The 12,309-nt window shown below is 39.8% G+C and overlaps 1 protein-coding gene across 4 annotated transcripts in view; it reads right to left on the reverse strand.

The window, feature by feature from the left end:
* The window catches only part of Itgav (integrin subunit alpha V), a 70,872-nt gene that overhangs the window by 5,017 nt on the left and 53,546 nt on the right, over positions 1 to 12,309 (reverse strand). For all 4 annotated transcript variants that reach the window (XR_007588484.1, XM_050120694.1, XM_050120684.1 and 1 more), the window contains 11 exons: positions 11,336 to 11,473; positions 10,096 to 10,163; positions 9,341 to 9,488; positions 8,740 to 8,832; positions 6,174 to 6,253; positions 5,717 to 5,797; positions 4,880 to 4,985; positions 4,192 to 4,350; positions 3,188 to 3,286; positions 376 to 489; positions 171 to 278 (listed from right to left, as the gene is read on the reverse strand). Coding sequence is in view for 3 of the 4 variants with exons in the window: in XM_050120694.1 (XP_049976651.1) it covers positions 171 to 278; positions 376 to 489; positions 3,188 to 3,286; positions 4,192 to 4,350; positions 4,880 to 4,985; positions 5,717 to 5,797; positions 6,174 to 6,253; positions 8,740 to 8,832; positions 9,341 to 9,488; positions 10,096 to 10,163; positions 11,336 to 11,473 (1,194 nt within the window). In the remaining variant the exon portion in view is untranslated. The remainder of the gene's footprint in view (positions 1 to 170; positions 279 to 375; positions 490 to 3,187; positions 3,287 to 4,191; positions 4,351 to 4,879; positions 4,986 to 5,716; positions 5,798 to 6,173; positions 6,254 to 8,739; positions 8,833 to 9,340; positions 9,489 to 10,095; positions 10,164 to 11,335; positions 11,474 to 12,309) is intronic.

A 12,309-nucleotide genomic window follows, 5' to 3' on the forward strand; every position in this document is an offset into this window, starting at 1 on the left:
CCTCCCCACCACCACCACAACAACAACCAATGTAATTTAAAAAAAAAAACAAGACGACAAATGAAAGGTTTTCATATCTAAAATATTAATCCCCACAAACAACTTGATGACTCTCAGTTACTGCAGTGAAGCTGCATGCACGCATTCTCTCTTTGAAACCAGTGGCTTACGAGTGTGGAGTTGAAGAGATCCTCAATCGGAAGATTCTTGTATGGAAACTCTATGATATTAAATGACGCGGATGACTTCAGGGAGTAAGAGTGGTTCTGGTTCTCCTTCTGAATGGAAACAAAAACGGGATGGTTTCTCAGGTGGCAAGGCCTTTATTATTCCTCTGACAAACGAACAAATCTGCGGGTGCATCCATCTGCTTACATTCATAAATGTCTCGGTCCACAGCAGGGATTTGATATACAGGATTGCACTCTTCCCTCGATCCAGCCGCCCGACCTGGCAGATGATCTGCAAGCACTTAGCGACTCCACAGCCCTGAGGGGATGAACCATTTTCACTTAGAAAGTAAGATCACACTGTCTCTTTTTAACACTGATATTTAACATTTGAACATGAAGCATTCTCACAAGAAGACCAAAGAGGAAGTGTATAGATTGTTCTGCCTTTTAGGAACAATGCTTAACAAACAAGACAACAGTTAACCCTGTGCTTTTTGTTAAATTGTTTTTTATTTTATTTTTTATTTGAAACAGGGTCTCATTATATAGCCCTAGTTGTCCTGGAACTGACTGTGTAGACTAGACTGCCCTGGAACTAGCAGAGGTCTGCCTGCTACTGCCTCTCAGTGTTGAGAGTAAAGGCGTGTGCCATCACACACAGCAAAATCAGTGTTTTTTTGAATGCAAATTATTCTAGAAACATAAAATATGTAATATTGAAAATTTCATTTTTATAACAACTCAACAATCTTTAGGGGACCCCTCAACATTTTTTAAGACACAAACATCATCAATTTTAAGGCATAAACATCAGATCACAGTAACTCTGCAGAAAAGAAAGGAAGCAGTGAACAGTAATTGTTCTGCGTGAGACTCGCAGAGAGACAATCACATGCTGATGAATAGTTGGCCAACACAGAAGGGACTCAATAGTATGTTTGTGGACTCTTTTCATTTTGCTTTGCTTTGGTGTTTTTTTTTTTTTTTTTTGTCTTATTGGTCTTTTGCTTTTGTTTTATGTTTTTCCCCCTATGTTTCTGTGGGACTTTTTTGTGTGTGTGGTTTTTTTTTTCTTTCTTGTTGTTTCTTACAGAGAAATAGAATAAGAACATAAAATTAGCTGAGTAGGAAGGTGGGGGAGTATCTGGGAGGAACTCATCAAAATCTATCAAATGCAAAATGTTTCAACATAAAAAGTGAATACTATATTTTTTAAAGCAAAATGGGGACAAGAGAAATAGTGTGGGACACTAGGTGCAAACAGACAGACAGCAAGGTGTTGATGGAGGCTGCTCAGACTTGAATAATCACACAGAAAATGTATTAATTAAGTCACTGCTTGGCCTATTAGCTCTAGCTTCTTATTGGCTAGCTCTTAGACCTTAAATTAACCAATTTCTATTAATCTGTGTATCGCTACATGGCTGTGCCTTACCAGCAAGGTCTGGGCACATCTGTCTCCTGCTGGCGGCTACCTGGTGTCTCACTGACCCCACCTTCTTTTTCCCAGCATTCAGTTTAGTGTTCCCACCTAGCTCTACTATGCTCTATTATAGGCCAAAGCAGCTTCTTTATTCATTAACCATTAAAAGCAACCATATACAGAAGGACTTCCCACATCAACAAGGGCCCTGATTATAACATAATACAGGCTATTATGTTATAAAGCTGATTACATTAGGGGCTCTCATTAGTTTTCCTTTTTTATGAATATTTTAAATTGTGTGTATCTGTGTGGGGATAAGCAAACATGAACGCAAACATGGTGTTCTTTGAAACCATAGGTGTTGTCTCCCTCTGGAGCTGTGGTCATAGTTATGAGCTGCCTATTGTGGGTGCTGAGAACCTAATTCGGGTCCTCTGGAGAAAAAGCCAGAGCTCTTAACCACTGAGATATCTTTCTAGTCACCTATGATTTTCCTGAGTCAGCTGAGAAGGTCCTGGAGTGAAAGAACCCCAACAGATTCAGTGGTAAATAAATTCTAGGGGAGATAAGGGCAGAAAATCAGAAGCCAAGGTTAGTAAAACTCAAAGAAGATGGTCCAAGTCACACCATGAAGGAGTGGAGCTGGTGGAAATGGGTTAGAACTGGAGGCAGAGAAGTCGCTCCCAGAAGCTGTCCTCTGACCTCTGCAGGCATACCATGGCATGTGTGTACCACAAATACACAAACACACACAAATGAAAATGTAATACACAAACATAAGTTTTTAAAAAGTAGTGACTGTAAGGCACAGTGGTGCCTTTAAACCCTGCATTGGGAGACAGAGGCAGGTGGATATCTGTGAGTTTGATGACAGTTTGATCTACATGGCAAGTTTCAGGAAAACCAGGGCTACATTGAGAGACCCTGTATCAAACAAACAAACAAATCATAAAATAAAACGTTATTGTGATGTGATGGTGGTGGTGGCACACCCCTTTAATCCCAGCACTTGGGGCAAAGGTAGGCGGATCTCTGTGAGTTCAAAACCAGCCTGGTCTACAGAGTGAGTTTCAGGACAACCAGGGTTACACAGAGAAACCCTGTCTTGAAAAACCAAAATAATAATAATAATAATAACAACAACAACAACAACTAGTGATTGTTAAGGAGTTTTACCAGTTTTTCTATGTGTTGGTTTCAGATCTACTTATTTTTAAAAATTAAATTAAAGACTAAACAACTAATTTTTTTCAAACAGTACAGGAAATCATTGAACTAATTATTCCCTTCATACGTTCTCATCACTTGGTCTCCTGGTTTCTCCTGCAACGTGTCATTGAAGTATCAAAGAAAAAGATGAGATCAGAAAAGTTCAGGTAACAGAGCACAGTCAAGGAAGTCAGTTAGAATACAAATGCTTTTATTAAACAATCTATTAAATGGGTCGGTTGAGAATCGCCCCCAGCGTGACCAGGGTCAAGAGCGAAAACTGAAGCGTGATCTTTTAGGCACTGCGCTGTGATGTTGTCTGTCCTGAAATTGTGTATTTTTAGATGCTTACCCTTTGCATACTTGAGATGGCACTTACCAAAGTGTGAACATCTCCCTCCTGGAGGGCGAGATCCCGTTTGGTGATGAGATGATTCCGTTCTCCTTGTCCGGTGGTTGTGTCATTCTTTTCGGGTGTCTGCAAAGATGAGAGAGACATAGATTGCATTGTAAGACGGTGGTTAAACAATAGCGGGGAAACAATGACATATGGACATTGATATGTTAGTATTAGATATGGTTAACATACAGTCTATGAAAATGTGGTCCAAAAGAAAATTTACCTCTTAATGGTTAGTGAACAGGAAAGACAGAAAATAAAAGATCAAAGTCATCAATGTACCCTACAAGTTTATTAAAGTTCCCTCTTCCTACGCATTGCTCTTCCCCATGCATCCCTAAAGGGGAACCGAGAGCAACACTGAAAGAGCCTGAGACTCTACAGTGCAACTGTGATGAGCGTCCTTAGGAGCTTTGAGTTTAATTGGTTTGGGGTTTTGGAAACAGAATATTACTATACAGAAGAGAGTGGCCTTGAGCACAAAATGTAATCCCAGATACTCAAGCTAGTTATGGGATTACAGGTATGAGCCGTCAAGCCTGGTTTATTTTTATTTATTCCCTGAACTTTCCGTAGACTATATACAACATAATATTCTACTGTAAATATATGTTCTAGAACAAATATTACTATCACCAAAAATATATAAAATTCTATATCATTTTCCTAGACCCTGTTAATCAAGAGTCCCAAGTAAAATGGTATCATATTATTCGTAAGACAGAAATTCCAACAATAAAATAGTATTTAATATATTTAATAAACTGAGATGCAGTGGGCCATGGTCAAGAATAACTCCTGAGGCTTCCAGAACACTCATAAAAAATACGGTTCGCTTTGATTTCACAGAATTGATTCTTACCTATTACATAAATTTAGTATACTAGTTTTGAACTAAAATACTTTTTGCAGAGTTCATACATTAAAATAGCTGTTTGTATTTCGTGTGTTTCATTTATCGATTCAGAGAGAAAACGCACTACCTTAATTCTCAAAGGGTTGATCTCTGTGTCCGAGGTACAGTTCATTGGCCCGTCAATGTCATAATGAAGGATATACAGCAAAGTGTTGTTGTTGTATTTGTAAGGCCACTGGAGATTTAGGATTGCCTTGCTGAACGAACTTGGACCATTGTTTCTTAGCTAATAAGAAAAAGGAAATGTAAGCACTTTGGACAAAGATGAGACCTATTTTCCTTCCACCAAGTTATCACTAGAAATCATATCAACAATGGGATCTGAAGAGCAGCCGTTTCTACCGCTGGGATCTAATCGTGACCTCTGTGCACAATAGTCAAACAATGTTTATCTCAAGTGCAGAAAGATCTACCAGGATGAAAAGGTCAGAAGGCAGACTTAATAATCTTTGTATAGACAATAAAATGGCTTAATTACAGGCATTTCCAGCTTTTAATCAGAACTTCAAAAGGCTGTGGAGCATACACGAGGATTATCTCTTTCATTCAGAAAGAGTTGGTTTCGCTTTCTTTAAACACATAAAGTTATTTGTCTATAAAAACGAACTTACAAACAGTACTTTTGGTATAAGTTCAAACTATGCAAACTCTACATAAAAATCGTACAGGATTGCTTTTAAAACACGTTTAGCTGCTCTCTCCCTCACCCCCGCCCCCACTTTGCCAACTTTCTAGTGGGTCGGAGAGCTACAAACCTCGTAGATGTGCTGAACAACAGGCCCAACGTCCTCTTCTGTCTCAGGGTTTTCCTTGTACTCCCAGTTTGGAATTGGGAGAAAGATATGATCAGGACTTGAGACTCTAAACAATGACCAAAGAAAACCTACCATGAATATCAAACAACATAACCAGTTCTTTTCCCTAAGTGTTCTATATTCAGTGGAATAAAATCAGACCTAATTATAAAAAGCCTCAAAGGAAAGGCTTGTTAATGAACAAGCTTTTTTCTTTCTTTTTTATTGTTTTTATTGATCTATAATTTTTTTTCTCTGTTCCCCTCCCTTTCCCCCCTTCAACCTTCTCCCATGGTCCCCATGTTCCCAATTTACTCAGGAGATCTTGTCTTTTTCTACTTTCCATGTAGATTAGATCCATGTATCTCTCTCTTAGGGGTCTCATTGTTGTCTAAGTTCTCTGGGATTATGAATTGTAGACTGGTCTTTCTTCCCTTTATGTCTAAAAGCCACTTATGAGTGAGTACATATGACATTTGTCTTTCTGGGTCTGGGTTACCTCACTCAATATGTTTTCTAAGTCCATTCATTTGCCTGAACAAGCTTTGTATGCATAAAATCTACTGTTCTTAAATCAAACTGCATCAAAACAACTGGCTGTGAAAGCCAATCAACGTATTTTAAGGTTGCTGTGTTTGTGCCTCCTGGAGCACCTTCAGGGTCTCATCTCTGCCGAGTCTACTGCCCTGGGAAGCCAGCACTAAGTGGGAGTGGCTGCCCATAGGAAGCCAGGGTCCAGCAGCTACATTTCAGAAGCAATCACAATGACGTAATAGTCAACTGGAGGCTCACACTTACCCTCTTATCTCAACAGCAGCCAAAACGGCAAGGTCAACTTTATAAGACACAACAGGGCTTACATTGTCAAAAGAATTAGAGCTGAAAAAGAAGGGGAAAACAAACACACTCAGGACTGAATCGGGCACATTTATCATCAAAGCCATAAAAGGGAAAACTCAGGGGAACGAAAACTACACAATCCAAGGCGGCACAGAAACTGAAGCCCTACTGATCAAGTGATTATTTTAATTACATGCAATTCAAAGCTGAAGATAATTTTTATTTCCTAATGCTTAATTTGTCTTATAAACTCAAATTAGCAATATAGCCATTTGCTTAATTAAATACTGATTAAAGAATCTTATAATAAAGTACTGAAATTTTAATCTATGTTATTCCATCTTTAAAGGGTAGTATGTAATGTATATTTATAAGGAAACATGGTTATTTTATCCTAATACATTGTTTTTCATACCTTTGGATTTTCAGGTCAAATTTCACAGAGGTATCCATTTCTGATTGCTGGTGCACGCTAAAACGGAGGCCAGCAAACAGCTGGAGAGGGGAAGGTAATGATGAATAATTAATGCCTCATTTAAATCAGAAACTTCAAATCTGACATCCACATACAAAGGTGTATTCCAAAATATGCTTCTGACGAGGTTACAGTAAAAGTGAACAAAAATAATTACATCTCATTTTCCACTGAGGTCATGATGGAGGCTATTTAACAATTATTAATTGCAGCCATACCTACCTCCAACAATAACCACCTTTCTAAAAATTTCCGTGTTTATTGTTGCAATGAAAGCCTGCAACTGAGTCCCAAGACTGCCTGTATATATAAAGCTGAACTAACCTGAGTGAAGAAGCCAGACAGGGAACACTGGAGGGTTAGTCAGAGCGCAGCATTAAAGGAGTTGGACTAAAAGCAGAAAGTCTCTCCTCACACCTCCCACTGTCTCCTCCCCAGCTCCTCACAGGCTGGGCCCTGAGGCGGAATACAGAATGATTTTAAAAACTACTGAACTGAAGGTATGAGATAGCAGGCTTCCTGGGGACCACATAGATGGCATGGAAAAATGGCACCTCCATGGTGCTATACTCATGTTACAAAGCCTGCAGCTGGCTACTTAGAAAAGCCAAGACCTAAAGGGCCTCTGAGCTAGAAAACCAGAGAATGAGAAAATCAAAAGCTCTTCCCCAGAGAGCATCTACCCAGGATAACGAATGCCTGTGGAAACACGCTCAGAGAAGAAGGATGCCACGTTTAGACCAGCCACGTTTAGACCATGCAGAAGGTCTGCACATAACTGCCATCAGTGTGCCGCTCAGCGCGTCTGCCTGGAGAGCATCCCATGTACAGGCCTGCTTTCCTCAGTACCGTGACACACAAACCCTGCTTCCCTTCTGCAGGACTTGGGGAAAACCTCCGTGGGCGCTTGGCTTCCTGCTCGATAGTACCCTGCTCCCCATCAGAAGAGGATGCCTCACCCAACTAAGTTTCTCCTCCTTGGATGATATAAGGCTTTAAGTTAGTAAGAGGACACCATCTCACCTAAGAGTAACATGCCTCGGTGTCTGCCAAGGCTCCAGAGACACCCTGGCTCAAAATACTAAAAGTATAAAATTTTAGTCCTTAGTTTAAATCGGGTTTCCTTCTATTTACCAGATTTAAGGCAGTGTGAAGAGACGTTTACGGCAGAGGGTACAGCTCCACCTATAATGCTAACATCCTAGTTAAGCTGAGCAGAACTCTGCTAAAAACTAAACTCTAAATCAAAACGAATTTAAAGATACTTCTCTGAGGGCAAGTGAAATGGCTCAGTGGGTAAAGGCACTTGTTACCAAACCTGAAGACCTGAGTTCAGTTCCCAGGTCTGTATACCATGTTGGAAGAAGAGAATCAACTCCTAAACTTTGCCCTCTGACTTCCACAGTGTGTGTAGCATACAAGCATACATGTGTAGGCATAACACAAATACACACAATAAAGATAGGTAGGTAGATAGATAGATAGATAGATAGATAGATAGGTACATAGATAGATGATAGGTAGATAGGTAGGTAAGTAGGTAGATAGATGATAGGTAGATAGATGATAGATAGGTAGATAGATAGATGATAGATAGGTAGATATATAAATAGATGATAGATAGATAGATAGATAGATAGATAGATAGATAGATAGATAGATAGATAGATAGATGATAGATAGGTACATAGATAGATGATAGGTAGATAGGTAGGTAAGTAGGTAGATAGATGATAGGTAGATAGATGATAGATAGGTAGATAGATAGATGATAGATAGGTAGATATATAAATAGATGATAGATAGATAGATAGATAGATAGATAGATAGATAGATAGATAGATAGATAGATAGATGATAGATAGGTACATAGATAGATGATAGGTAGATAGGTAGGTAAGTAGGTAGATAGATAGACGATAGATAGGTAGATATATAAATAGATAGATGATAGATAGATAGATAGATAGATAGATACATAAAATTAAAGATACTGCCTAGAGCCACCATGGTGGTTCCAAGCCTCTTGTATTACAGCATTTCGGGAAAGGAAGAACTTGAGTTTGTGGTCATGCTGAGTTTACATTCCTATCTTAAAAACACAAACAATTCGGGTGGTGGTGCACACCTTTAATCCCTGCACTCGGAAGGCAGAGGTGATCAGATCCCTGAGTTCGAGGCCAGTCTGGTCTAGAGTGTTAGTTCCAGGACAGCCAGAGTAAACAGAGAAACACTCTCTCAAAAGATTAAAAAAAAAAAAAAAGGAAGAAAGAAAGGAAGAAAGAAAAACACAAACAGCAAAACTCAGGGCTTTGATGTAGCTCAGCAGTGCAACATTTTCCAAGCGTGTTCAAGGTCCTGTGCTACGTCCTTAGCAACAATAATGAAGAAAAACCCAACATATCTTGAAATTACTATAAACAAACCTAAAGAAAAATTATTTATAGGACGAAATATTTATATTCTACTTATAAGGAGAAAACTCAATAGAATTAAGTTGCCTTACTTGAGTTCCAGCCTTCATCGGGTTGCCAAGATCACACACCACCTGCCGGGTTTGGTTTTCTGTCTTAAATGCACAGGAGAGTCTTGCTAGGGCCTTTACAGACAAAAAAGAAAATAAAGAGAAGTGGGGTTGGGGAAAGTAGAAAGAAAATAATAGTCAAAAAAAGTCGAAACTACAAAGTTCATATTCAATACTGTGTATATATTTAAATTCCTTTTTTTATGAAGCAAATAAATCCATTTGAGCAAGTAGAAAAGAAAACGGGAGCTGTGGAAAACTGCACTGTGTAAACGTACGGGCGTCAGAAAGCTCCCTGGAGGACTCGGATTCTGACCATAGCGCCTCTGACTAGAAATGCAATGTGCAGGTTTAGAGACCTTATCTAGCTGACCTCATGTCTCAGATGCTTGGCTGGCAAACCTAGTAATTCATATCAATTTATTATTCAAAGTATTGGCCTGAAAGGAATTATTTAAGATATGCACTCTATTGCCCCGTCATTTAGTCTTAGAATGGCTAGGCTTGGGCTTCACTGACTAGGGACTACCCCATAAATGTTAAAAAGACTGTGCTCTGGGTTTCCGAGAGGCGGCTTGCTCACTTCATTGTTCCTGACAACCCCGATGAAATCAGCCTGCGGCGGGATAGAGACGATGAGCTCCGCTTCGTAGGCGCCCTCCCCCTGGTTCTGCGCCTTCACGGTCAGGGTCAGAGGGTTGTCGTCCCCGATGTAGAGCTTCTTCTGATCACTGCAAGTTAATTCAAATCCAACAGTGAAGAAAGACTACATGGGGAGCGTGCGACTGTTCAAAGAAGCGGGAGCTAAGACACCGCACTGACATCCTGCCCTGTCTCTCCACAGCTCAAGAGAAACCCGAAACCAGCGCGCTGCACGCCCAGTAAGTCTCTGGGACTGAATGCTGAGGCCAGTCACAAACCACTGCTGTCCACAGGCAGTGACCACAGTCACGTTACATCTGGGCGTGTGCTTTTACTAAACGGTGAACTAGTCTTTCGTCCTAATCCCCACGACAATCTTCCCCGTGTCGTCTCAAGAGGCAAGGACATCCCTCAGTTCAGGCCATGCCCACACTGAAGCAGATCGAGGCAATTAGTAGGGGCTCAAGGCACAACCAAACCTAATTGTCATAAATCTGCCCAGCCAGGCACCTAACGAAAACACATTGGGTATTTATTTTAACTGTGGTATTAATTGTTTTATTGTGAAGAAAATCATGCATTATTCTTTACTGGTAGTTTTTCTCCTTAAAAACATTAGCATTTTTAATAGAAATTTAAATGCTTTTCCATTTAACTTTCTTATATTTCATATTTACTGTTTGGAGTAAAACTTACCTGTCTACAGAAACTTCCAGTTTAGGCTTACAGACATTGTCTTCCCCACAGTCAAGTAGAATATGAGCCTAAAAGAAAAATATTTTACTATTTTCTATGTGGATTCTGGCCACCCATCTTTAAACATGGAGTGCAGGAAATAAAGAATAAGGGGAAAAAATAGAAGTGACAAGAATTTTGTATATTTCAGATCAGCTGTTAACATTTTGGAGTGAAATCTGGTACAAGAAAGGAGGGTTCGTTTTACTGTGCCCCTGTCTGAACTGGATGAACTGAGACAAAATAACTCTTCATTCGGACAATGGCCTCCGTTGCTATCACAGAAACTGGCTGCAAGCATCAAGTAAGGAGAAAGTGGTCAAATGAGCCCAGAATGTACAAACCCATTGGGAAAGAAAAGAAGAAACCAGTAGTAAAATGATAAACCTGACGAAAATAGCAAATAGTCTAAACTTGGTTTTGGTTAGTTTTTTTGTTGTTGTTTTGTTTTTGTTTTGAATTTTTTGTTTTTTGTTTTTTTTTTTTTAAATCTGGCCAAGGGAATGTGCCATAAAGAACAGTGTGAAAAAAAAAAAAAACTCAAAAGAAAGACTGCAAGAACATAGGTCTTGGCCAGAGGCATAGAAGGAACAAAAACAAGGGGGAGGAAAATAACGGCAAAGTCATTCTTGGTTTATTTGTTGCTATTTTAGTGAGACTTTGTCTCAAAAAATAGTAACAATAATGATAAAGATCTTTAAAATAAATCTAAGACTATAGAGAAAAAACAATTAGAGCCCACATATCAAAACACATATTATCATGCACAAGGAAAACGTTACTTCTGAATAAACTACCACACAGAGAAGCTTGTGCATCCAAAGAACCATCGGTACAACATCCACCCACCCCAAATATCAACTGTGAACACAGAACCATGTTCACAAGTCTATTTCTCCTCTGGTTTCTTTCTTTTATTTTTTAAGTTTTTTGAGAGAGGATTTCTCTGTTGTCTGGCTCTCCTGGAACTAGCTCTTGTAGACCAGGTTGGCCTCGAACTCACAAAGATCCACCTGTTTCTGCCTCCCAAGTGCTGGGATTAAAGGTGTGTACCACCATTGACAGACTTTCACTGGTTTCTTTAGTTAAAATCTACCAACATATAAAAAAACAACCCCTTATGGTATTTAAGAACACAAACTGTAAAACCTTAACAAAAGATCAAAGAATGAGATAAAAATAAATTGGGAAGTGTTGTTACCTGCCGACTGACATTGGCAGGAGTGAACTGGTTCAGAATGGGTTGCAAGCCTGTATTGTCGGCAGCTGTCCTCTGGTCCAACCGATACTCCATAAAAATAGTGATGGGAGTGAGTTTGTCTCTAAATTCAGATTCATCCTGAAAGAAAAGGGCTTCACGTTAAAGAGGACACCAACCCAAACTACTTGGAGAAACCCACAGCTCCAGAGGAGCCACAAAACCAGCCGAATTCATCATTAGAACTTTCAATTCTAACCTCTGGACCATTGTGGCAACTGTAGTAAGCATGACGTGAAACTCACGTGTCTGTCCAGTAAGAACTATTCAGCAGGTTTTGTTTCCTAATCTAAAACTTGACTCCCAAAAATACCTAAGAAGCATGTTAATTGTCAACCCAAGTTCTCCGGGGAAACCACACGTGTACAGCAGCCTGCCAAGAGCTGACCTCTGCCAATTAGGAGGAGATGTAATAGTGTAGACTGAGAACTGGGGTTGTCATAAATATCAACTCTTAGCTATAAACCTCGGCATCCGACTCACTTCTGTGACTGCTAGATGAAACAATTGGAATTCAACTGTGAGCCAGTGGACTCCCAACTCCAGCAACCCAAGAACAAGATAAAGATCTACATCTTGAAGATGTTCCTCCCTTATTAAAGATGAAAACTGGACTCTACAGAAGATATTACACTGCCCTTTTTATCTCACAGATGGGATGGCCCGGACAACCTCCCTTTATTCTGTGTCTGTAAAAACATACACAACCCCACCTAGACTCTGCTCCAGGGGAGGAGGCTTCCAGGCCATGGTCACCCACATTCCCAGAACACATTATTTTCTTGTCTTCTTTTAAAGGGAGCTGTGATTTTATGTCCCCACGTAAAGTTAGCACTCAGGCAACTGCCCAGCATAGAAACAGGACACTAAAGCGGCTTTACGTCATCCAGCTCCTTCCTTTCCCTTTCCACCTTCCC

Source organism: Alexandromys fortis, unplaced genomic scaffold (assembly GCF_014885135.2).
Source record: "Alexandromys fortis isolate MF-2015 unplaced genomic scaffold, M_Fortis_MF-2015_v1.1 scaffold_8_1_9099942, whole genome shotgun sequence".
In the NCBI taxonomy this organism is placed as follows: Eukaryota; Metazoa; Chordata; class Mammalia; order Rodentia; family Cricetidae; genus Alexandromys; species Alexandromys fortis.